The sequence below is a fragment of the Euleptes europaea genome, chromosome 3, assembly GCF_029931775.1.
Source record: "Euleptes europaea isolate rEulEur1 chromosome 3, rEulEur1.hap1, whole genome shotgun sequence".
In the NCBI taxonomy this organism is placed as follows: Eukaryota; Metazoa; Chordata; class Lepidosauria; order Squamata; family Sphaerodactylidae; genus Euleptes; species Euleptes europaea.
In genome coordinates, this window is record NC_079314.1 from 35,893,395 (window position 1) to 35,915,906 (window position 22,512).

Genomic DNA, 22,512 nt, shown 5'->3' on the forward strand with positions numbered 1-22,512 from the left:
TCCCAGACCCAGTGGTACAATTCGAAAGGGGGTAGCACAGTGGTCTTTAGATCTGAACGGCAAGTCATCGTGCCCAAAGGTGAAAGTGGAACTCTGTACAGAGCAGGTCGAGAAGTTATTGTGTCCAGTTCTGGGCCAGGGAGGCGGAGCAAATCCCAGCAACAGACGGGTCTTATGCCAAACGCCGCGGACAACGTTGTGCCGAAAGAAAACCACCACCAGCTGCAAGATGACCCCACTGATGCCAAGTCCTCTAAAATAAACCTCACATCCGTCACCGGTGTTTGCAACAGCTCCTCGGCGGAGCCACAACCACAAAATTGCATGACTCAACCCAGAAGTACTGGTGTGAACAATGCCCAAAGGCAAAGGTGTATGCTTGCGCCGAGCCCAATCCCATCAAACAGAGATGCTACCACATGTAGGGAGGGAGCAGTTCATTCTAGCACACCCCAAAGTGACTGCAGCATACACAACAAAGCCGTATTCCAAAAGCACAGCATCCCAGTCGCAGCAAGCACATCTGAGAAGGTAGGAAGCATGCCTGATTCAGGGGGCCCTCAAGCTAGAGGATCAAATCAGGAGAGTTATCTGACAAGAGGAGAGAAGGTTACTGCCTCTGGATTCAAAATAACTTGGTGCACATCTGGTGTTGGGGGAGCTGCAGGAGAAAGCAGCACGTCGAGAGCCTTACTAGGATCTCAGAAAACTGCTCCAGAGGGTCAGAAAGTCACCACCCAGATGGAGTTGAAGACAGAATGGAGTGATCCAGCCAAGGATGCCCACATCTTTGCACAAGGGCTGTCCGTTCATCTTATGGAGACAGACTCTTCCCATGAACCCCTGAGCCAGGAAACAGGAAGAAACGACACAACAGCAGAAGAGGAACCTGAGGAAGCTGTTGACATGGAACTTTTTGTGGACACTCTGCGCAACATGGAGCCTGCTGAATTCCACAAGCCTTTGAAGATTCATGCGAGGCCACCACGGCCTTCCATACTTGCCAAGCAGGCTGCCTTGCCGCCGATCCATGAACACCGTGTCACTCCCAAGTCCAAAGTTCCTCTCCCAACTGCCCTTGGTGAGCTGTTTGCTCTCACTGAAGAGAGGAGCTCAGAGAAGGAATCCAAGAAGGAAGACGATGGATTTGCAGAAGAGATAGAAGAGGTAGAGAATCCATACCTTATCGAAGATGAGAAGTCACAGGCTAACAAACAAGCCAAGAAACCCTACCCATGGGAAAACAAGCCATACAAGACTGAGGAGGAGATAGGCACGTTCTTGGGAAAGCTGCAGCAAGCCTCTGTGGAGTACAAAGTCATAGCTCCTAAAGCAGTAGGGAATCAGACCAATCTTATCAGGGCCAACATTCTCAAAGGGGCCTCACTTCTGTGTGGTTTTGTGGACAAGAAGGCTATGGAAGATAAGCCTTATTCCCGCCTGGACAACAGCCTCCTTTACAGCAAGTTCATCAGCTCTGAGAAGTCCCAAATCACAGCCCCAGAGAAAGGGAAGGATGGGAGCAGCTCACCTCTGCTACCTGTTGTTCTAAAGGTCAACCGGGAATGCCAGACATCCCCAAATGGGTCACAAGTTGGCACAAATGAACGCCTGAGGTCTGAGTCATCGCCGGCTGGGCTCCAAGTTCACTCTTCCTCCAGGACTCCGGCTGCAAAGATTAGTTCTAGCCAGATTCCTCTCCTTTCCAAGGAGGTACACCCTCTTCCCCAGTCACCGTCTTGCCTGGAAACTCAGGTGAGTAAATAAAAGTGTAAAAGCTTTGGGGGAAATAGACAAGTGAGGTTCTCCACTATCATCCTTCACTGGTAACAAGTGCAGTCATTTCCCACCACTGGAAGACCTTGTCTTGGTTGCTCAGGCCCATTTGATCTATTTGAGGCCAATTCTAGGAGGGGGTAGCCAGGTAGCTGTAGCACAGTACAAACAAACAGGAGTTATGTCCCCAGAATTTCCCCTTTCATCCTGCAAGAGGACTGATGATACAGCATCATATTTGCACTAAGAGGACTGACAAACCTTCAGGGTAACTGGTTGGCCACTGTGTGAGACAGGATGCTTGGCTAGATGGACCTCTGGTCTGATCCAGCAGGGCTCTTATATTCAGTTCAAAAGGACTGGGATTACAGGATGAAAACCACCGACATCTTTACTCAGGTGTACAGATCCACCCGAGCAAAGGGTGCAGGAGCTTAAGTGTCATTATTTTGTTATTGGTTTTCTTCTTTACTGGGTGCTACTGAGTCAGTGATGCTCATTAAAGAAATTGACCCAGGGGGTGATGGGAAACCAAGAGATGTTGTAAGGACAGGAATATGTGAAGAAAGGCTACATATAGACTGATTGGTCGGTTGGTCCATGACACAAATCATGATGCTTTTAAATTTGGGTACCCACTTTTGGCACTAGCTCACAGCATGGCCCCCTCATTTAATGCTTTACCATAGATGGGTATCTCTTTCTGTCTTTCTCTTTTTCTGTCTTTTCCTTCTTCTGAAAGATGTAAATTAAAAGAGAAATGGGCATTCCTTGATCTCTATTTCATTTAAGCTGAAAATTACTTGCCTCCCCTCTACAAGCTGCAAGTAGTTGTTTTATAAATAATACCAATAGGACCTTTGTTAACATTACCAGCCCACATCAATTCAAAAGCAGGACCGAAACAGGCATTGACCGGTATCCTGTACCACTACCAAAACGGACAACAGCCTAACTTTATTCAAAAGGAAGAAAGAACTTAAGAATATTAGATAATTATTTTGTGCCTCTTTGCAGTTATATATAGCTTTATTAACTGGTGGTGTATTATGTACATGGTGAAGAACATAACCATGATGCATTTATGTTAACATTATGAAATTAATAATGTGATTACAACATACATCTCATACTAAATATTCAATTGAAAAATATACTGATTTATTGATTTATTTTATACCCTATAAGTTGTCTATAACTTTTAAAAAATAAGCCTACAACTGTAATCTTGATTACTACCATTATCTACACAGCTGAAATTACTTGTTTGAATAATATCCCCTCTACAAGCTGCAAGTAGTTGTTTTATAAATAATACCAATAGGACCTTTGTTAACATTACCAACCCACATCAATTCAAAAGCAGACTTATCCCTTATATGGTAATATTTCCATTGCAATGCTATAATAATACTTTGCTTTAATGTCTCAATTGCTATATAATAGAAGACTGGATTCAAGTTTATAAAATCATAGATATTGAAAGAAAAGGGTATTGTTTGTAATGTTTTGGAATAACAAATACTAGGGAAATGTTCAGCCCTAGGTTGTTTTTGCAATGGTTGTGATTCCACTAGTGTAAGCCTGAGCTCGATACACTGGCTGCTCACAACCCACTAGTTGGAAGACCAATGATCTATGAGAGTAATCCTAAACAAGTTAATTTTATTTATGCATTTATTTGTTTCATTTATACTCACCTTTCTCCCCGACGGGAACCAAAAAGCGGGTTAAATTGTTCTCCTCTGCTCCATTTTATCCTCATGAAAAACCTGTGAGGTAGGTCAGGATAAGATTGTTTGACTGGCCCAAAATCATCCAGCAAGCTTCCACGGCAGAGTAGGGATTTGCGCCTGGGTCTCCCAGATCCTAGTCCGACTACAATACAACAATCGGAACTTAGTTTCATTTTATTCAGCAGGGCTTCGCTGCTGTCATCTTAGGGCCGAACCATGTGTTGTGCTGGAAGGTTTTATTTAGATATACCCTGCTTTTCTCCTCAGTGAGACCCAAGGCGGCCTTACATCACTCTCCTCTGCTCCATTGCACCCTTACAATAACAACCCTGTGAAGCAGATTAGGCTGAGGGTATGGGACTGGCCCCAGGTCACCCTAGGGTTGCCAACCTCCCGGTACTAGCTGGAGATCTGCTATTACAGCTGATCTCCAGCTGATAGAGATCAGGTCACCTGGAGAAAACGGTCGCTTTGGCAATTGGACTCTATGGCAGTGAAGTTCCTCCCCTTCCCAAACCCTGCCCTCCTCAGGGTCCACTCCAAAAACCTCCCGCCGGTGGCGAAGAAAGACCTGGTAACCCTAAGTCACCCAGTGAATTTCCATGGGAGAGTGGGGATTAAAACCTGGGTCTCCCAGATTCTAGTTCAGCATTCTAACCACACTAGCTCTCTATGATTGGTCTCCCAGTTAAGACTATGGGGTACAGCTACTTGTGGTTGTCAGTTCAGAGTAGTTGTCGAGGGAGGGGAGAGTTTTCTTAATCCCTCCCCCTGTGCCATTTTCCAATCCAAAATCCCATCCCATTCCAAACACCTTGTGTGGGCAGGGGGAGCTACTCAGTTTGCCATGCTGTGCCTGGCAAGAGCTTGGGAGCAGTGCCATGGTGGACACATGGCAGTGTATGCACCATGGTGTTACTTCCGGGAAAACTCGGAAGTGATATCATGTTGCTCTAGGAAATGATGTCACGCTGCTCGTAATGCCGGCTTTTCCCACTACCACCACCACTTGGAGCAGAGGTGGGCAACAGTCGGGGCTGGTGGGAAGCCCCCCACCATAGCAACCCTAGGGGTTTCTCTGTTGTTTTCTCTGTAAGGCAAATAGCAGCTCAGGAGGGTTGGTTTTGATTAGGAAAATGGCATGTGGGGGGGGGGGAGAATGTGAAATGCCCTCCCTCCCTTGCCCCCACCACTTCAAACAAATTGCCAACCCCACTGATGTCTGCATTCCAGTAAAACAGGAAAATGAGATCAATCGGGGATCTCCCAGAGCTATGGGCATTTTGACCCACTAGCTCACAAGAATCCAGTTGCTTCCTAACCTTCATTCTTGCAAGGGTGTGACTGTCACTCATGTTCAGAGAAGCACCTTTCCTCTCCTGTTTATCACTGAGGTTGGTAGCACAGACCGACATGCAATTGATACAGCTGAAGAAGGGTAGAAGAAGAGACACCAGGCTTTTCATGTGTGAGTAACAAGCACAACACAGAAATTAAGATGAAAGATACAAAAGGTGGACAGGTAGGGCAGAGTATTTATGGGTGGCACACAGGTATGAGCAGATACCTGGGGATTTGGAAGGAATAACGATATTAAAATACACAATATTTTATTGTTACCAGCATAGGGTACTGACTAGAGGGTCGGACTAGGGTCTGGGAGACCCAGGTTCAAATCCCCTCTCTGCCACTCCGCTGGGTGACCAATCACACATTCGCAGACTAACCTTCTTCACAGGGTTGTTGTTGAGAGGATAAAATGGAGGCGGGTAGAATGCTTTGGGTTTCCATTGGGGAGAAAAGTGGGATATAAATGAAGTAAATTAATATTTTGGGTTTCACAACAAGCACGTGCAAATCATTTCCCAGTAAGTACAGGGCTGTAGCCAGGGTTAAAGATCAAAATTGACGTGATGTTGAGGATCTGTGATTGGACCCCTCCCTGGAGTATTGTTTAGCCTTTAAAAGTTGCCACAGGAGATGAGGGGAATTAGATCTGGGTGTCAAGCTGAGAAATGGGGGAGATGTACTCTTTCTGTTTCCCTGATCGAAAATGCCTCCTGCCCCAGGCTGCCATTATTCTACCTTGGGGGAAACCATCAAACAAATATATGGTTTTTTCGTTTTTTTCCTGGGAGGGGGAAAGGAGACAAGGGTTTCAGTTAAAGAAATAGGGGGAACTCCCTCTCTTAAAGCTCCCTGAAAGCAAACTAAATATTGGGGCACCCTGTCACCAATCCCTGGGGAAATGTGTAGTTTGTCTCACATTTTCCCCAATTTACAGATCGAGTGCTAAGAGTGAGCACACCTAAGGACATCCAGTGAATTCACTGAATGGCTGAGGTGAAATTCGAACTAGGGACAGCACAGCCCATGACTTGCAGTCTGAGATAATACACTGAGTGCCAAGTTTCTAATGGACACGGGCAGATATATATTCTGATAATGACAGTGGAGTAAGAAGTTTGTTTGAGCTGCGGAGGATACTGGAATTTGAAACTTGCTCTCAGGCATATCTCCTCTAGTGACAGTTTTAAGTTATTCCATCTCCTCCAGGGAACCCTGGGAACCCTGAAGTTCTGTGGAGCGGAACTGAAATCTCTACCAGAAATCTCTACCCTTGCCAAATGATCATTCCCAGGACTCCTTGGGGGCAGCCACTGGGATTGCCTGCCTGTGGCAGGTAACCGGTGGGAATTCAGTGGGGGCAGGAACTTACCTTTTTGGCATAATCCCGACGTGATGTCATCCCTTCCGGCATGACCTGGAAATGACATCATTGTATCAGGGTGATGCTCTAGCATTCTCCTCAATCTCTGTGGTTTAAACTTATTTTTGGGTGTGCCAATCCTGGTATTGCTTTGGCTGTGGCCAAATTCCTGGCATCGGTTGCTCTTCTATGCATGGATGGACATACAGGGTGATATTTCTCCCTAGAAGCTACAATTGGAACAAAACCAATATTTACTTGTAGAAAGTCAACACAGGGTAGTGTAGGCTTTTCATTAACCCACATAAGACATGTGGTAGGTTAACCTCTGCCCCCACACCCTTGATAAACTGAGGAGCAGGACAAAACATGGCCAGAAAATGGCTGCCATAGTGATGCTTTAGGAATTTTCCCATGTGTTGGTGGTCTTTACAATATAGATTAGGGGAGGTTCCTAGACCATCACATGGAAGTACCATCACATCCTCCCCAAGCTCCACCCACCCCAGGCACCAACCCCAAAATCTCCTGCATTTGTAGAGGCAGTGCTAGCAACTCTTTGGGGTTGCCAACTTTGAGATGGGAAATTCCTGGAGATTTGGGGGTGGAGCCTGGGGAGGGTGGAGTTTGAAGAGGTGAGGGGGCTCAGCAAGGATAGGAAGCCACAAACTCTGAAGCTGCCATTTTCTCCAAGGGAACTGATCTCTGGTCTGGAGATCATAATTCTGGGAGAACTCCATGCCTCACCTGGAGGCACCCCTAGACCATAGTGTAGTGGTTAGCCTGTTGGCGGAAAAGTAGGAAAAAAAATCAGCTGTGGTGTAGTTATACCTACAGAAGCCTGGTGACATTCTTATCATTTTCTTCAAGGAATAACTACCCACCCCTTCCCCTGTGGAGGGTCATGCCTGGTCTCTGCTTGCAACAGAATGAGATGGTGACTAGGGGCAAAGGGCTGAGGTGAAAGAATGGACTATTCCACTTCACATTGTAGGGAAGGGTTTCCACAAGTATTAGGGTTGCCACCCTCCAAGTGCTCCAGGTGAGGCATTTCTCATGAGGAATTCAAACCCTTCTGGATATGTGATCTCACACTGTTTTCCCGTATTTATTTTTAAATTATAGCAAACGGAGGACAGAGTTTTGAAGATTAACGTGCGACCTGGGAAGGTATGTTTGCAAAAAGTGAAATTGGCTGGGGTGGTAAGTATGTGGAGAAGGGAGGGGTGACACCACCCAGTTTGATAATTATTCTCCCCACCACCATTTCTCTCCCACTCAAGATCATCTTGTACTCCGAGGCAGCCTTTGGGGGACAGAAGAGAGAAATCTGGGGTGATATCATCGATGCTACAGCCTGGGTCCTTTCCCACACCATCTCCGTCCGAGTTATCCGAGGAGGGTAAGTGAACCACGAGTGTTGACGTGCTCCCCCCATTATCGTAGAGTCCAATAAGAGCAATGAGGGCAAGGCGGTTGGTTGATTACAGCTTGCTTTATTGGCCAAGAAGTCATAACTGGGTGAGCCAGGATCCAGACAAACAGCTCTGCAATCCTGTCACCCCGAGGCAGGGCAAATGCAATAGGTTTTATAGACATTTGACATTCCAATACAACAATGATACATTTTCTTAACATCCGATGTTAGCTTGTCAATGCCACGTCATTAGTTTCTACAGCGCGTGCGTGAGCCTCGCTACATTAATGAATGGAGCCTATCTTATTGAGCAGTTCAGAGTGTTCCCTTGCAGGGCGAAGGGAAAGTATCAAAAAGGAGGAATAGGTGGGAGGGATGCTGTTGGAGCGTTCCCTTATGTGAGAGGAAAGTTTCCAGCCTTTGGAATGTGTGTGTGCCTATGTGCTTGGTGCCAAAGGAAAGGGGGGGGGCACTGGGAAGCGACTTCTGTGATTTTGCTTGTAAGCAGCTTATGTGTATAGCTTGCGTGTATATCTGTGATTCAGGTATGATTACTCAGGCACAACAGTGTTGAGCTCAAGAGGAGAGGATTGAGCACTGTCTAGATGGGCAGAAAGTTATGGGGGAAAGCTGTGGCTCAGGGGAAGAGCACATATTTGGCATGTGGAAGGTCCCAGGATAAAGGATCACTGAAAAGACCTTTCTGTACCTGAGACCTTGGAGTGATGCTGATAATCAGGCCCAAGTCACACATTACAAAGTCTTGTGGCTCCCATAAGGAGTTTCTATCAGACATGCACCTGGAGTGCCTTGCTGGAAACTTAATCCCCTGGTACACACAAGCCCAATTCAGATCAGGACCATGTCACACAGGGAGGCTTAAACTTTAGTATAGTTTTTCCAACCTCAGATGGCCAGAGAGCTGCTATTTGCTGTGATAAGCAATGAATAGTTCCCCAGGTCCATTTGAAGTAAGCAAATGGGCAAGGAGGAAAGCTTTAAGCCCCTTCTCCCTATGCATTATGGTCCCAATCTAAATCAGGTCCACACATGCCTGGGAACTACTAGGCCACAGCTTCTCCTCTAACCAGGTCTGGGTGTTCTTTGACTGCTCTGGAATCCAGGAGCCACAGCTGCTCCAGCTAGGGTTGCCAAGTGCCAGGTGGTGGAGGGCAAACCCCCGCCAATCCACCCGGCTGCCCGCCAACCAGCTGAGGGTTGGCGGGCAACAGCGTGCACGCGCGCCTGCCCATGGCACCACGTCATTTCCGGTTTACACCCGGATGTGCTGCATCGCAAGGGGCTGTTTACCACTCAAACTCTCAGTTTGAGTGGTAAAGGCTCCTTGCGAAGTGGCACTTCAGGGGGTAAACCGGAAGTAACACAATTGCGTTGGCACGGCCGCACACGCACGATCTCACCTCATCTTCACCCGAAAAACCTTCCTCCAGAGGAGGGAAGGGATCTGGTAAGCCTAGCTCCAGCTGATTTTACTGGACAGAAGCAGAGTCTGGACATTTCAAAGGACTGCCCTTGGAAAATGAGGACACAGAGAACAGACGCCAGAAAAGAGGACTGTACTCTGGCAGCCTTCGAAAAGAAAGCATCTGGGCAATACTCGACCTTTCACAAAGCCACAACTATAAGGGATCTCCCAGGCTATTCAGCTGTCATAATTCCTGGGCCACAGAATATTAGTTATGTGCATGACTCTCTGTGGGGTTTACCAAATGTCACCTTCTTGGATTCCCCAGCTGGGTGATGTATGAGAAACCTCGGTTCCTCGGGCGCAAGTGTGTACTGGCGGAAGGCGATGTGGAGATCACCAACCCTTGGAAAATGTACCATATAGAAGGAGAAGCAGTTGAGAATACGCCGTTCCATATTGGTTCCCTCAAGAGGGTTGTACGGGTAAGCAGGCCAGAGAGTAAGGTCTTTCTCCCCCTGGTAGTTAGTTGGTCAGTGATCCAGGTTGCACATGTGGAAAACTGTTCTTCTATACATTGGTACCTGGGCTGTTATTTGATTAAAGAAATCTTAGGGTCAAAATAGGTGAGACACTTGGAGATACATGAATAGATTTTTACTGACATCTTTTAAAGTTACATTTCAACTGTAGGGTCCCAATTTGGACCGTACTGGGGAGAGTGGGGCTCTCCCTAATCAGGAAGTAGACAATGGCAAACCACCTCTGTTAGTCTCTTGCCTTGAAAACCTTATGGGGTTGCCATAAATCAGCTGCGATTTGATGGCACTTTATACACATGGCTGAAATGTAGGATTGCCAACCTCCAGGTACTAGCTGGAGATCTCCTGCTATTACAACTGATCTCCAGCCAATAGAGATCAGGTTCCCTGGAGAAGATGGCCGCTTTGGCAATTGGACTCTATGGCGTGGCGAAGAGGGACCTGGCAAGCCTACATTGAAGTACTTCCCTCCCCAAACCCCGCCCTCCTCGGGCTCCGCCCCAAAAACCTCCTGCCGGTGGCAAAGAGGGATCTGGCAACCCTACTGAAATTTAGTTTTCAAAGATCTTCCCAGCATCTTGTCTGTTTTGACTCTTAGACAATTAGTTTAAGCTTGAAACTGATCAGTTGACAAAATCTGCATAGGTTTGTTCATTGGTAGAAAATTGTTCTGAAGGGGGGGGAATTGGATTTTTCCCCCACTTTGCTTTTGAATGATGCACATGTGTCCCAGTTGTTAGCCAATTGTTAACACTAGCAGAACAATGGCCTGCTTGGGCCCTACAATGATCAAGGTGGCCCTTCCATCCCTGTGGCTCCCTGGCTTATTTGGCCACCCCATTTTTACTAGTCCGCTTGAGTGGTAGACTTCAACCATCATATTTTCAGCCCCACCCTCGGCACAATTCATGAGATTTCTTGGGTATATCAGTCCCTTATTGGAAGGTGAGAGAGGTAGATTAAAATTTAAGGTGTATCTGGCCCCTCTGCTCCAAGTGGAGTGTTCTGCTAGATCCTACTAGAGCCCCACTCCCCCGAAAGTAATTGGTGCTGCCCACATTGTTGTTTTGCTGCCTTATGCGGCTGGGGGTGGGGGTGGGGATGCTGTCAGCAGGCAGGGACATTTCTCTGCTGTCACTAGAATACTGATTGTAGTTTTTTTGAAGATTCAGCAGCTGGCTTTAATTAAAAATACACAGAGTAAATAGGCAGACCCCTGCACACTAGCCATTTAGCCTATCGTTGCCGTCATCTAATCACTTAATTTTAATAGAGAATGCAGACAATGTTGTTGGTAGCCTATTGCGTTCAATTGTTTCCCTTGTCATCCTTTCATCTTCTTTCAGACCTGAGTTGTGGTGGGTTTTTTTTAAACATAAGATGCAATTGTCCAGTATGGATGTTTGACGTTTCCAAGAGTTACTGTTTCTTTAAAAAATTCTCCTTCCCTTCTACTTCCCCAAAATTGTCCATTATCTGTTCTTGGTGGGGTTTTGGGGAGGGGGTGGGGGAGAGAAAATTAAATATTGTTTTTCACTTGGCAGCCAAAGGCAGTCTCATTATTTTAAATATTTTTATCCTTAGTATGAAATTATGACAATGTTTTTTTAAAGAGCACTCTATTTTGTCTGCATGGTGAAATCAGTATTTAATCCAACCCTCCCCCCCCTTGATAATTAAACGTTGACTCAGGAATGCTGCAGCCCCAGGAAGCAACTAATTAAGTTATAAGGAAAATTGCACGGTGAACAGAACCTTTGCTGAATGGGAATTACTTCTAGATAAACATATAGTACAGCTTTGCTCATGGGGACAGGCATGGCTGGATTGTTATAGGGAAAGAGTGCTATTTTAAGTGCCAATTTCTGCTTGCACCCAATTGCAGAGAAGGAATGACTAAGAAGTAAAAAAAAGTGTATTCAATAGAGAAATTACTTGACCGTTCAAAGATTTAGAGGGCAGTACTGGAGTATATTTCTGTGAACGTGAACAAGAGATTGCCAGCTCTTTCCCTCTTAACTGGACAATAATACACCAGTTGGTGAGGTGTAGTGGTTAGAGGGCTGGACTAGGGTCTGGGAGACCCAGGTTCAAATCCCCACTCTTCCATGGAATATCACTGGGTGATCTTGGGTCAGTCACTCTCTCTCTCAGCCTAACCTACCTCACAGGGTTGCTGTTAGGTCAAAATGGGGAGAGAGAACAATGTTGTATTCCGTTTTGGGTCTGTGTGTGTGTGTGTGTGTGTGTGTGTGAGAGAGAGAGAGAGAGAGAGAGGGGTGTGTGTGTATAAATAAATAAATAAATGTACTCTGTTCACAGGACTACAGGATTCCTGAGATCAGTTTGTTTATGGAAGAAAATGGAGAAGGCTCCAAAAAGAAGTTCACTGATTCCTCAGAGGACATGCGGACTTATGGCCAGGCCTTGAAGGCAGCTTCTATCATTGTACACTCTGGCTTGTAAGGGACACATTTAAAGTGCTTTGGGCATTCACGGTATGAAGGGACCTTGAGTTCACAGAGTGTGAAGTGGACCACCGGGGCCATCACACTATGTATTGGTCCTTGAGGTGGAAAACTCCAAAAAGGGTCACCCTTTTCCATTAAATAATTTGGGGCATCCTCCACCGGGAGGTTCTCCTGCACAGCTTCCACTGAGATGAATCAGGAGCTGTGTAAGGGTTTAGCGGTTTAAGAGCTGAGCAGCACCCTTACAGATGGGCATTGAGAGGTGGTGATGGACCTGCTGAGGCCACAGCTGCAGCATCAAACACAAACATGCAGCTAACCGAGTGGCTGGTGCAAACTGGCATGGGCGCAGGGTGATGACATCAGTTGCTGGGGCCTGGTTCCACTAGCCACTGGGCAGCTGTGAGGCTCTGGCAAGAACTGGAAAGTCATGGCCCTAGCAAGTCCACTGTTCCCTTCCAATTCAGGTGGCTTGGATCAGACAATAAAGTCTCCCTCAGACCAAGCCAAAACAGTAAAACACTAAAATTCACTGAGCAGGCCAGATGATTACTTCAAAGTAAACACAGAGAAACCTTTTGGGCTCATAGGTGTGGGCCCCATAGATAGGGTTGCCAACCTCCAGGTACTAGCTGGAGATCCCCTGCTGTTACAACTGATCTCCAGCCAATAGAGATCAGTTTACCTGGAGAAAATGGCTGCTTTGGTAATCGGATTCTATGGCATTGAAGTCCCTCCCCTCTCCAAACTCCGCCCTCCTCAGACTCCACCCCCAAAACCTCCCACTGGTATGAAAGAGGGACCTGGCAACCCTACCCATAGGTCACAGCATGAGGCACAGGACCTAGAGTGTGTCTTCTCCAGGGTGGATGAAACATGTTGCTAGCCTGACCTGGCGGCTTCAGGCTGGAAATTTATCCGGTGAGAGGTTCTGCTGCAGTGACCTAGTGCTAAACAGAAGGCCAGGCTCCTGCCGTTTATATCTGGGCTGGCCAATCCAGAGGCCTCATCTTGTCTGCCTCCCAATTGCACAGATTGATGGAGCACACCTTTGTTCCCTTCTGGGGCTACTGTCTGAACTTGCTTTCCAGTTCAGGTTGCCAGCCATTCATTGGTTCTCTCTGTATTTCTGCACTGCAGGTGGCTTGTTTATTCAAAACCATTCTTTGATGATGACCCATATGTCTTAGAGCCGGGTGGATATCCCAGTTTGCAAGCCTGGGGGGCAAAGGACCCCACTGTCTGCTCCATTCATCCAATTAAGCTAGTAAGTATTTTATGGCAGTGTCTGATGAAATCTTAGGTACATGTAGGAGTGGGTGGTTCCCAGTAATCCACTTGCTCGCTGTAGAAAGCTTGTTTGTTGTAGGGGCTCATATAACATTAGGAGTGGGAAGACCCAGGTTCAGATCTCCTGTCAGCTTTGAAACGTGTTGGGCTAAAGAAGGTGATGTCCCTTGACCTAGGCCCGTGTTGGCACCTATGGCATGCATGCCAAGTCTGGCACGTCAAGCCCTCTCTGTGGGCACGCGCAGGGGCGGCAGGGGCTTTCAAGGGAGCGCGGAGCCCTTCAAAGCCCCCCCTTCCCTGGACTCCCTGCGCCCCCCCCCCTGCCGAGCTGGGAGGAAACCTCAGTATTCAGATTAAATTGCTGTGTTGGCACTTTATGATAAATAAGTGGGTTTTGGGTTGCAGTTTGGGCACTCGGTCTCTAAAAGGTTCTCCATCACTGACCTAGGCTAAAATCCATTTATATTTATCCAGTTCCAGTGCAAAAAGAACGCCTGTATGCAAATGAGCATTTAGGCGTAACTTGATTATAACTTTCGACGTTATCTTCAAAGCGGCTGTTAAGTAGTAAACTACTGATAGCTACTACTGATAAATAACCTTATCATTACCAGACAGCAGATAGATTAAGTGGTAGTCATGAGAACATACAGGAAAGTGTGAAATCAATGGAGTAATCAAAGAAGATCTTATAGAAGAATATAAATCACAACTGAATAAAAAAATGAGTAAGTATTTCTGTCTTTGCCTTTCCACATGGGCAGACCCTCTGTTCGATTGAGGTCTATTTATACTTATACCCCACCTTTCTTCCCAATGGGGACCCAAAGCAGTTTAAGTCGTTCTCTTTTCTTCCATTTTACCCTCACAACAATCCTGTGAGTTAGGTTAGGCTGAGAGTACGTGTCTAGCCCAAGGTCACCCAGCAAGCTTCTATGGAAGAGTGGGGATTTGAACCTGGGTCTCCCAGATACTAGTCTAAGCACTACACCACACTGGCTAGTGTAGTAGGTAGCTTGTACAGTACTTGGATGGTCTCATTAGATCTTGGCTGCTAAGCAGGGTCTGGCCTGGGTAGGTACTTAGATGGGTGACCACTAAGGAAGTCCAGGGTTGCTGAGCAGAGGCAGGCAATGGCAAACCACCTCTGATTGTCTCTTGCCTTGAAAAGTTCACGGGGTCACCATAAGTTGGCTGCAACTTGATGTCACTTTCCTCCACCACCACCAGGTGTTATCCACCACCACAAGGTAGTGTTTCTCCCAACAAAAACCAGAATATTTACAGATCCAATCCAGCAGAGAACTGAAAAGGAAGACACAGTGTGTGGATCCCCTCACAGAGCTCTCACTTTGATTTGTTCTAATTTCAGGGTTGTCCTGTTGTAGAGAAACCCGGGGAGCCCAAGGTAAGAGGAAAAGCAAACTGCTCCTACTTCTAAGCATAGGGTGGAAATATTTCCCAGCAGTAAAGGGCAGTAGAGATCCTAGGGCCATATTAGATGTGACGGCAGCTTCATGGCCACCACATAGGGTTGCCAACCTCCAAGTGGGGCCCGGAGGTCTCCTGGAATTACATCTGATCTCCAGATGACAGAGGTCAGTTTCACTGGAGAAAATGGCTGCTTTGGAGGGTGGACTCTATGGCATTATATCCCATTGGGGCCTCCTCCCTCTCCAAACCGCACCCTGAACTGTCATTCAGGAAGTGACTGCGAGGCCGGCGCATACCTGCTTCAAATTTCTTAAGAGCCCCTTTAATGCAACCTTTTGTGTTTGCTCCGCCCCCGCCTCGAAGAATCCCCTCAAGGAAGAATGCAAAATGACAGCCACATGTTAGCTATGCAAACGGTGATTGGCTAATGGAAGGAAGGATCAGGCGAGTGGGGGGGATTTCTCCTTTTGTGTTGGGACTGTGAATAGGCACTTTAAAGGTTGCAATTAAAAAAAGAGCTTTGAGCGAGCATCAACATTGACCCTGCATAAATGGTCTGGGACTTTTCCCAGTGGGCTGATGGCCTCCCACCCCACAACGTGGGCTGCACCAACCAAGTGGAAGCAGGCTGTCTCTCATCCCCCCTCCATTTTTTTTCCAGGTTGCTGGCTACACAAGGCATAAGCCGTGCTTGATGAAATAGCTCTTCCCCTCCACCTCTGATCCCTGTTTCTCACTCCTTGTTCTTGCTACAGGTTATGATTTATGAGCTGCCACATTTCCAGGGCCACTGCTGGGAAGTGAGTCGCGACATTTATGATTTAAAGAAGCTGGCAAACAATGAGGACTTCCAGATGGCCGCTATGGGATCTCTGAAAATTGAGGGAGGCTGGTGAGTGTCTGGCTGCTGCAGGCATCAAGAAGGGCCATTTAATGGAACATGTCAAGCCAGGTTGGCCCAGGTTGGTGCGCCCCCCTCCCCTTCAATAGAGAGAAAAGGGAGAAGTCTGGAATGAATGTTTTTACTGACTGGGCATTCAAAATGAACAATGTAAAAATCCTTCCATGTTCCAGCTGTAGAAGACCAGAATCAACAGATACAGGGATTGTAGAAGCCAGTTAATGCCAAGCTTCATTTCAAGCTGGTAGAGAAGGTTCCTCTTATCTTTTTGGTGCTCCTCAGAATCTGGCACCATAGGGGATCGCCTAGGTTTGCCTAGAGGTTGGGCCTACCCTGGTCTGAACAGACAATTTGGGTCTCTCTAGCTCAGGGTTATCTACTGGCAGTGGCTCTACAAGGCCTTGAGCCAAAGGCCTTTTATGCAGGGATGTTTCCCTGTATTCACCCCCACTGACTGCTTCGGGGTTTCCTTTTGATTATGCAAGCCTTTCCTGCCTGTCAGAGGTCACCTTGCTCTCCCCGCACGTTTTGCCTATGTTTTCCAGATGCTGTTTAGCCAGAATCTGGAAAACGCAGGCAAAATGCGTGGGGAGAGTGAGACGACCTCTGACAGGCGAAAAAGGCATAGGGCCCTGCATAAAAGGCCAAAGTCTTCCTTCACTGCCTTTTAACTGGAGATGTAAATGACTATTGAACCAGAAATAAATTCCTTCTGTCAGCAAATTGGCCTGCATTGACCTCCATTAGCTAGCACATCAATACGAGAGAGAGGAAGAAATTTATCTCCACTTGATGCTGCAGAAATAAATGGTCAGTAGCCTGAAGGTGCAGGAGAGATGCCAAGATGGCGAAGTTCTTCTTCTTTCTTTTTTTTTACACTGCCTCCTGGTAGAAGCTGCACAGCCTGTTTACTGCAGGCTGTGAGAAGACAGTCTATGCCCATAGGAACCCCGCTAAGATTGGAGACCTGTTAATGAGGACCTGCTTCAGTTTCCATCCCACCTTGTGGAATGACCTGCTTGTGGAGGTCAGGAGGGCTTCCACTCCTGTCATTCCACAAACTATGTAAAGTGGAGTTGTTCAGGAGAGGTTATAGGACGATACTAAAGTAGAGGCAATAAATAAATTGGAAGTGGTTATGTAGCTGAATGGCAAGGGTGAATTAACTTGTCCCCACCCTTTTCTGCCCACTTGCCCTGCTCAGCTGGGTCGGTTATGAGAAGGAAGGCTTCCGTGGCCATCAGTACTTGCTGGAGGAGGGAGAGTACTTTGACTCATCCCAGTGGGGAGGCTACAATAAACAGCTGGTGTCCCTTCGGCTGATCCGGACGGTGAGCATACCTGCCTGCTTGTAGAGCTGAGGAGTGGGGAACATAATGCTGCGGGGAAAGAAAGCGTCCCTTGCCTCTGTAGCCAGTGCTTAATTTCTAAAATTAGAAATCCTATGGCTCCCCTGGAAGTTGCAGCTGTATCTTAGGAACAGATGTAAGAGGGGGTAGTTTCTAAAGTTCTGGAGCTGTCTCCTAGCAAGCCCTGTGGGGTAAGGTTGACAGCTGGCCAGGAAAAAGAAATGTCCTGTTCCTTTAACTGAGATTTAATACATAGAAATGAGCCGTTGAAGCTTTTCATGGCATGAAGGTAAATAACATTGCCTAATAACTGCTGCAGATCAAACGGATACTAAAAAGACAGCTACAGGGACGTATATGAAAACTAGCAATCCTATATATGGGCACAATCTGTACTTAACAATGAACTGTTTATTTTCAAAAAAATCCCCTATCTGGACAATCCCGGAAAAAAGCTTAAGGCGGAGGCAGTCAACGACAAAACATCTTATTTCTGCATGCCTTTTGGGTCTACCTCCTCCTGCGTCTATTAAGATCAGTGGCCATCAGCCTTTCCAAAATCAGGATCCACCTTTCATTCTGAACTGGCAGCAGGGTTCCACTGAACCGCTGACATGTGACATCAGAGGTTACAACAGAGTCACGTGACAGGAAGAGGAGCGGAGGTCTCTGGACCTGCCTGCGCTAAAAAGGAATCCTCTTTGGATTCTCGGAGTGACCACTGAGTGGTGTGTAGGGCTGCCAACCTCCAGGTGGCGCCTGGAAATTCCCCAGAGTTGCAACTAATCTCTAGACTACAGAGATCAGTTCCCCTGGAGAAAATGGCCGCTTTGGAGGATGGGCGCTATGGCATTATACCCCGCTGCATTCTATGTCCGTTTTTCTCCCCTGAGCAGGATTTCTTGGACCCTGCACTTGTCCTGTTTGAGGCCATGGACCTCGAAGATGGCCCCAGCGTTGAGCTCTGTGAAGCCCTGCCGAATGTCGAGCTGGCTGGTTATGGGACCACAACGCAGTCTCTCCATGTACTGAGTGGCGTGTGAGTACCTCAGGGTAGGGTGGAGGCAAGTGGGCCAGGAGGGAGAAGGAGGTTGCCTGATTGGGAAGGTGATCCCACAGAAAACTGGCATTGATTTGGGACCATGGTGCATGAAGAGAGGCGGCTTCGGCCTTCACTCCCATGTTGTTTTTGCAGCTGAAAGGGCCCCAGACACCCACTCTTTGTCCCATTTGGGGAAACTTACGTGTAGCCTTCAGTGCACATTAAGTTTCCCAAGTGTGGCAAATAATGGCTCCTCAGGGCTATTTCAGATCTGGAAAATGGCAGGAAGGTGAAAGGTGACGCCTCTTCACCCCAAGTGCCATGGTTCTGATATAAATAAAGTTAACTTCCGGTCCACATCTGTGAACTGACCTTGTGGATTTTTGTGTGTGCATGGATTGTCTAACATCCTAATCAGTCATCTGTGAACTGGAGTTGGTTCACTCCACGCAAGTCAGATTTCTAAACTAGAATTCGAGGTTTAGGATCTGCATTGTTTTTGGGGAAAACAAACTGTAATTTGCCAAGGCGTTTACATTCAGGAGTAATGGCAAATTGGAACTTGGATAAAGCTGTTCTATTGAGATCCCTTGCTGTAGAGGAGGAAGGAGGTGGAAGCGGTATGTGCCAGCTCAGAAACAAACTTTGGGCGAAAACACATGGTCGCTTTAGCCTCCTTTATTCCCTGTTTCAGCCAGGATTCAGCCAGGATTGAACGCATGCGTTTCGCCGAACATGCATTCCATCCTGGCTGAATCCTGGCTGAAACAGGGAATAAAGGAGGCTAAAGCGACCATGCGTTTTCGCCCTTTATTTGTGTTGTTGGAGTTTAATTGCAACTTGTTGTATGTCTGAACACAGCTGGTGACTTGAGCAGAGTCCCATCTGTGGATTTTGGAAATTGAGACACTTCATATGAGAGTATTCCCTTCCTCAGGTACCTTGGTCTGAAACCGTTGGGAGCTTTAAAGGTCAAAATTGGCACCTTGAATCTTCTCAGGAGCAAATAGGTAGCTGAAAAGTTGATGAAGCACAAGAATAAGAGTCATCTGTCTTGATAGCAAACAGGCAGCATTTATTTGGACTAAAGTTTCTGGACAGTCTCTGAGGATGAAGAACTCAGACCCAAAATTGTTGCTGTTTATAGTGGAGTGAAGGGGTTATTACGCAGACTGGATTAGATTAGTCAATGCTTGGTGTACAAACTTCTCAGGTTGCACAAAGACTCCAGGGACAAAGAAGCCCGACTATATTCATCTGCTCTTAAGAAGAGGTATAGATTTCACATGTCAAGGCAGATTGGTCCCCAAGGCTGGGAAGGAAAGGTTTCCAGTACAAAGGGAATAGGGAATATTGAGATCTGGATTGAATTTAGGGAGCTGAGCTAATCCAGTTTGGTGTAGTGGATTAATTAAAGTGTCAGATTAGGAGACTCAGGTTCAGATCCTGTCTCTGCCTTGGGTGACCTTGGGTCTGTCACACTTTTAGCCTTAACTACCTTGAAGGATTGTTGTGAGGATACAATGGAGAAGAAGAGAATGATGCAAGCTACTTTGGGGTCCCGATTGGGGAGGAAGGCAGGGTATAAATGAAGTAAGTAAATAAATAAATCCTCTTCCATTTCCATGTCCAGGTGGGTGGCCTATGAAGACAAGAATTACTCAGGGGAGCAGTACATCCTAGAAAAAGGGGTGTACCGCAACTGTGAAGACTGGGGAGCTGGCAGCTGCAAGATCTCCTCTGTACAACCCATCCTTCAGGTGAGAATCCATGTTTCTGCATTCATCTCTCCCCAGAAGAAATCAGGTCTTCACACTCACCTGAAGCAAGAGCCTCGAGTCTCTTCCAATCTTATGGAGAGCCCGTGTGGTGTAGTGGTGAGAGTGGTGGACATTTGGGTTCCGGGACACTTGGGCCACTATGCAATCCCCATTCTGCTATGGAGCCTCTTTGAGTGACCTCAGGCCAGTCAAAGACTCACAGAGCTGATTCATACGTTACAAAATTCTTGTGGCCATCTCAAGGACTTTAGACAAATGGGTTCTGGGAGTTTCCTGTTGGGAAATTAACTCCCAGGTGCATATGGGCCCGATTTTGATCAGGACCATGCTTCATGGGGAGAGGCAGCTTATGACTTTCCTCCTGCAATGTTTTCCCTAGCTGAAATGGCCCCAGGGGAGTTGCTGTTTGCCCTGATAGGAAAACTTATGTGTAGCTGTCAGTACATACAGGTTTCCCCAACAGTCTAATATTGGCTTCATGGAGTTGTTTCAGGTCAGGAGAATGACATGGTGGGGAAGGCTTTCCCCTTTCCCCTGCATGCTGTGATTTCAATCTGAATTGGGTCACTGTGCGCCTGGGAATTAAATTCCCTGCAGAGAATTCACAATGTATGTCTGATTAAATGTCCTCACGTCAGCCACAAGGACTTTATAACATGTGAATCGGGCTTTAGTCAAGCCTACCTCACAAAATTGTTGTGAGGAGGAAGTGGAGAACATTGTACACTGTCCTGAGCTCCTTGGAGGAAGAGCAAGATAGAAATGTGCTAGATAGATCTAGATATCCAAATCTGCAGGTTATTATTCCCCCATTGGTTTGTGTTTCTCCCCCACCACTGAGAGCTCTGTTCCATCGAAAACATCTGTCATCCAGATGCCTGGCCTCTATCCCTGTGCTCCTCTGTGTGCATCTTGTGTCCAAGCATGTCCAAGCCTAAGGAGCAGCGGGCAAGGAAGGAATGACATAAAAGAAAAAAATAAGTTTAGTCTTCAATATACACATTTAAATGAATAAAAGTATATTGGCACAAAATATAACTTGCATCTTATGAAAACAAAAAGTTAACCTGTTCCTATTATTTCCTGTGTGGCTTGTGTAGGAGAACTTTCTGGTGGGTTATGCCCCATGCACGGGTCAGATATGCCTCTTCCTCTGCTGCCTTTGATGGCAACCAAATAGGTTGGCTCAGTGGTAGAGCATCTGCCTGGTATGCAGAAGGTCCCAGGTTCAATTCCCAGCATCTCCAATTCAAAATCAAGTAGCAAATTCGAAAGTTTCTACCTGAGACCCTGGAGAGCCAGTCAGAGTAGCCAAGACTGACCTTGATCGACCAATGGTCTGATTCAGAAGAAGACAGCTTCTTCTGGATCACACGTGTGGTCGTGTGATCCACTACAAGAGATGTCTTGTGATAGAACCATTCTTGCGGGCTCTGTGCTCTAAATGACACATAAGAACGGGAGATTCTGGAGACTCTGGAACTTTATTGTCTGGTAAAAGGGGGCTAAGGGGAGCCATGGTAGACATTTATAACATTATGCATGGGGATAGATAAAGTGGATAAAGAGCATTTTCTCCTCTCCTTCAGAGGCACCCAATGAGAAGTGGGTTTGGGACAGACAAAAAGAAACACTTCTTTATTCAACAAGTTATTAAGCTGCGGAAATCATTGTCAGTGGATGTCCTTGACCATAGATCACTTTAAAAAGGAGTTAGACAGATTCGTGGAGCAGAGGTCTATCAATGGCTACTAGCCATGACGACTGATGGAAGCCTCCACATACAGAGGCAAGACATCTCTGAAGACCAATGCTGGGGGGGGGGAGCAGCGGGGGGGAGCCTTGGCCTCTATGCCCTGTTTGTTTGGCCCTCAGTGCAGCTGGTTTGCTCCTGTGTTAACAATATGCTGGCTGGACTAGATGGGCCATTGGTCAGATTCATGTTCTTATGAGATAGATGCCTCTTTAGGGCACTTACCTTTGGAAACATCAAGGCACAAACATCCATTTCTCTATTTGTGGCCAAAAGTTGTCTCATGGACCCCCCCTCTTTTTTTTTCCAGGTTGGAGAACACAGTCTGCACTTTATTTCTGTGGTAAGTAGTATATAAGGTAGGAGGATGGTTCTTATGCCTACCATATAATGAACAGAAATGACAATTGGTTCTTGTAGGTTATCCGGGCTGTGTAACCGTGGTCTTGGCATTTTCTTTCCTGACATTTCAGGAAAGAAATGACAATATTTCTTTGTTTTTATGAAGGCAAAGGATGGATGTATAAATATATATTTGTAAATGTACACAGGTGGCATGTAAAAACAAAATCTGAAAAGGCAGCCTGCCTGAAACTTGTGGGATGTGGCAAGACAGACAACTGAACCAGCGTTGGGTTCATTGATATGTATAGCAGTCATTCAAATTGCAAAACTGGACGGGTAGTGCCAGGCTCAGACTGTGGATGAAGAACTTGCTGTTGCTTCTCTTTTATATTATATTGGTTTTTACCCTTACATATGGGTTGTGGCTCTCCACCAAAGAATCCTGGGAACTGTAGTTTGAGGCAGGTACAAAATATCCTCTGCTTGAGACTCGTAAACTCCATCACAGAATTACAGTTCCCAGGTTTCCTTGGGGAGAG

General features: G+C 46.6%; 1 protein-coding gene across 1 annotated transcript in view; it reads left to right on the forward strand.

Moving 5' to 3' along the window:
* The first annotated feature begins 741 nt into the window (after positions 1-741).
* The window catches only part of LOC130474750 (beta/gamma crystallin domain-containing protein 2-like), a 32,111-nt gene continuing 10,340 nt past the window's right edge, over positions 742-22,512 (forward strand). Inside the window, exons 1-12 of the mRNA XM_056846445.1 lie at positions 742-1,755; positions 7,348-7,392; positions 7,506-7,624; positions 9,394-9,550; positions 11,930-12,069; positions 13,219-13,345; positions 14,741-14,776; positions 15,558-15,694; positions 16,908-17,034; positions 17,949-18,091; positions 19,728-19,854; positions 21,939-21,971. Coding sequence (XP_056702423.1) covers positions 742-1,755; positions 7,348-7,392; positions 7,506-7,624; positions 9,394-9,550; positions 11,930-12,069; positions 13,219-13,345; positions 14,741-14,776; positions 15,558-15,694; positions 16,908-17,034; positions 17,949-18,091; positions 19,728-19,854; positions 21,939-21,971 — 2,205 coding nt within the window. The remainder of the gene's footprint in view (positions 1,756-7,347; positions 7,393-7,505; positions 7,625-9,393; positions 9,551-11,929; positions 12,070-13,218; positions 13,346-14,740; positions 14,777-15,557; positions 15,695-16,907; positions 17,035-17,948; positions 18,092-19,727; positions 19,855-21,938; positions 21,972-22,512) is intronic.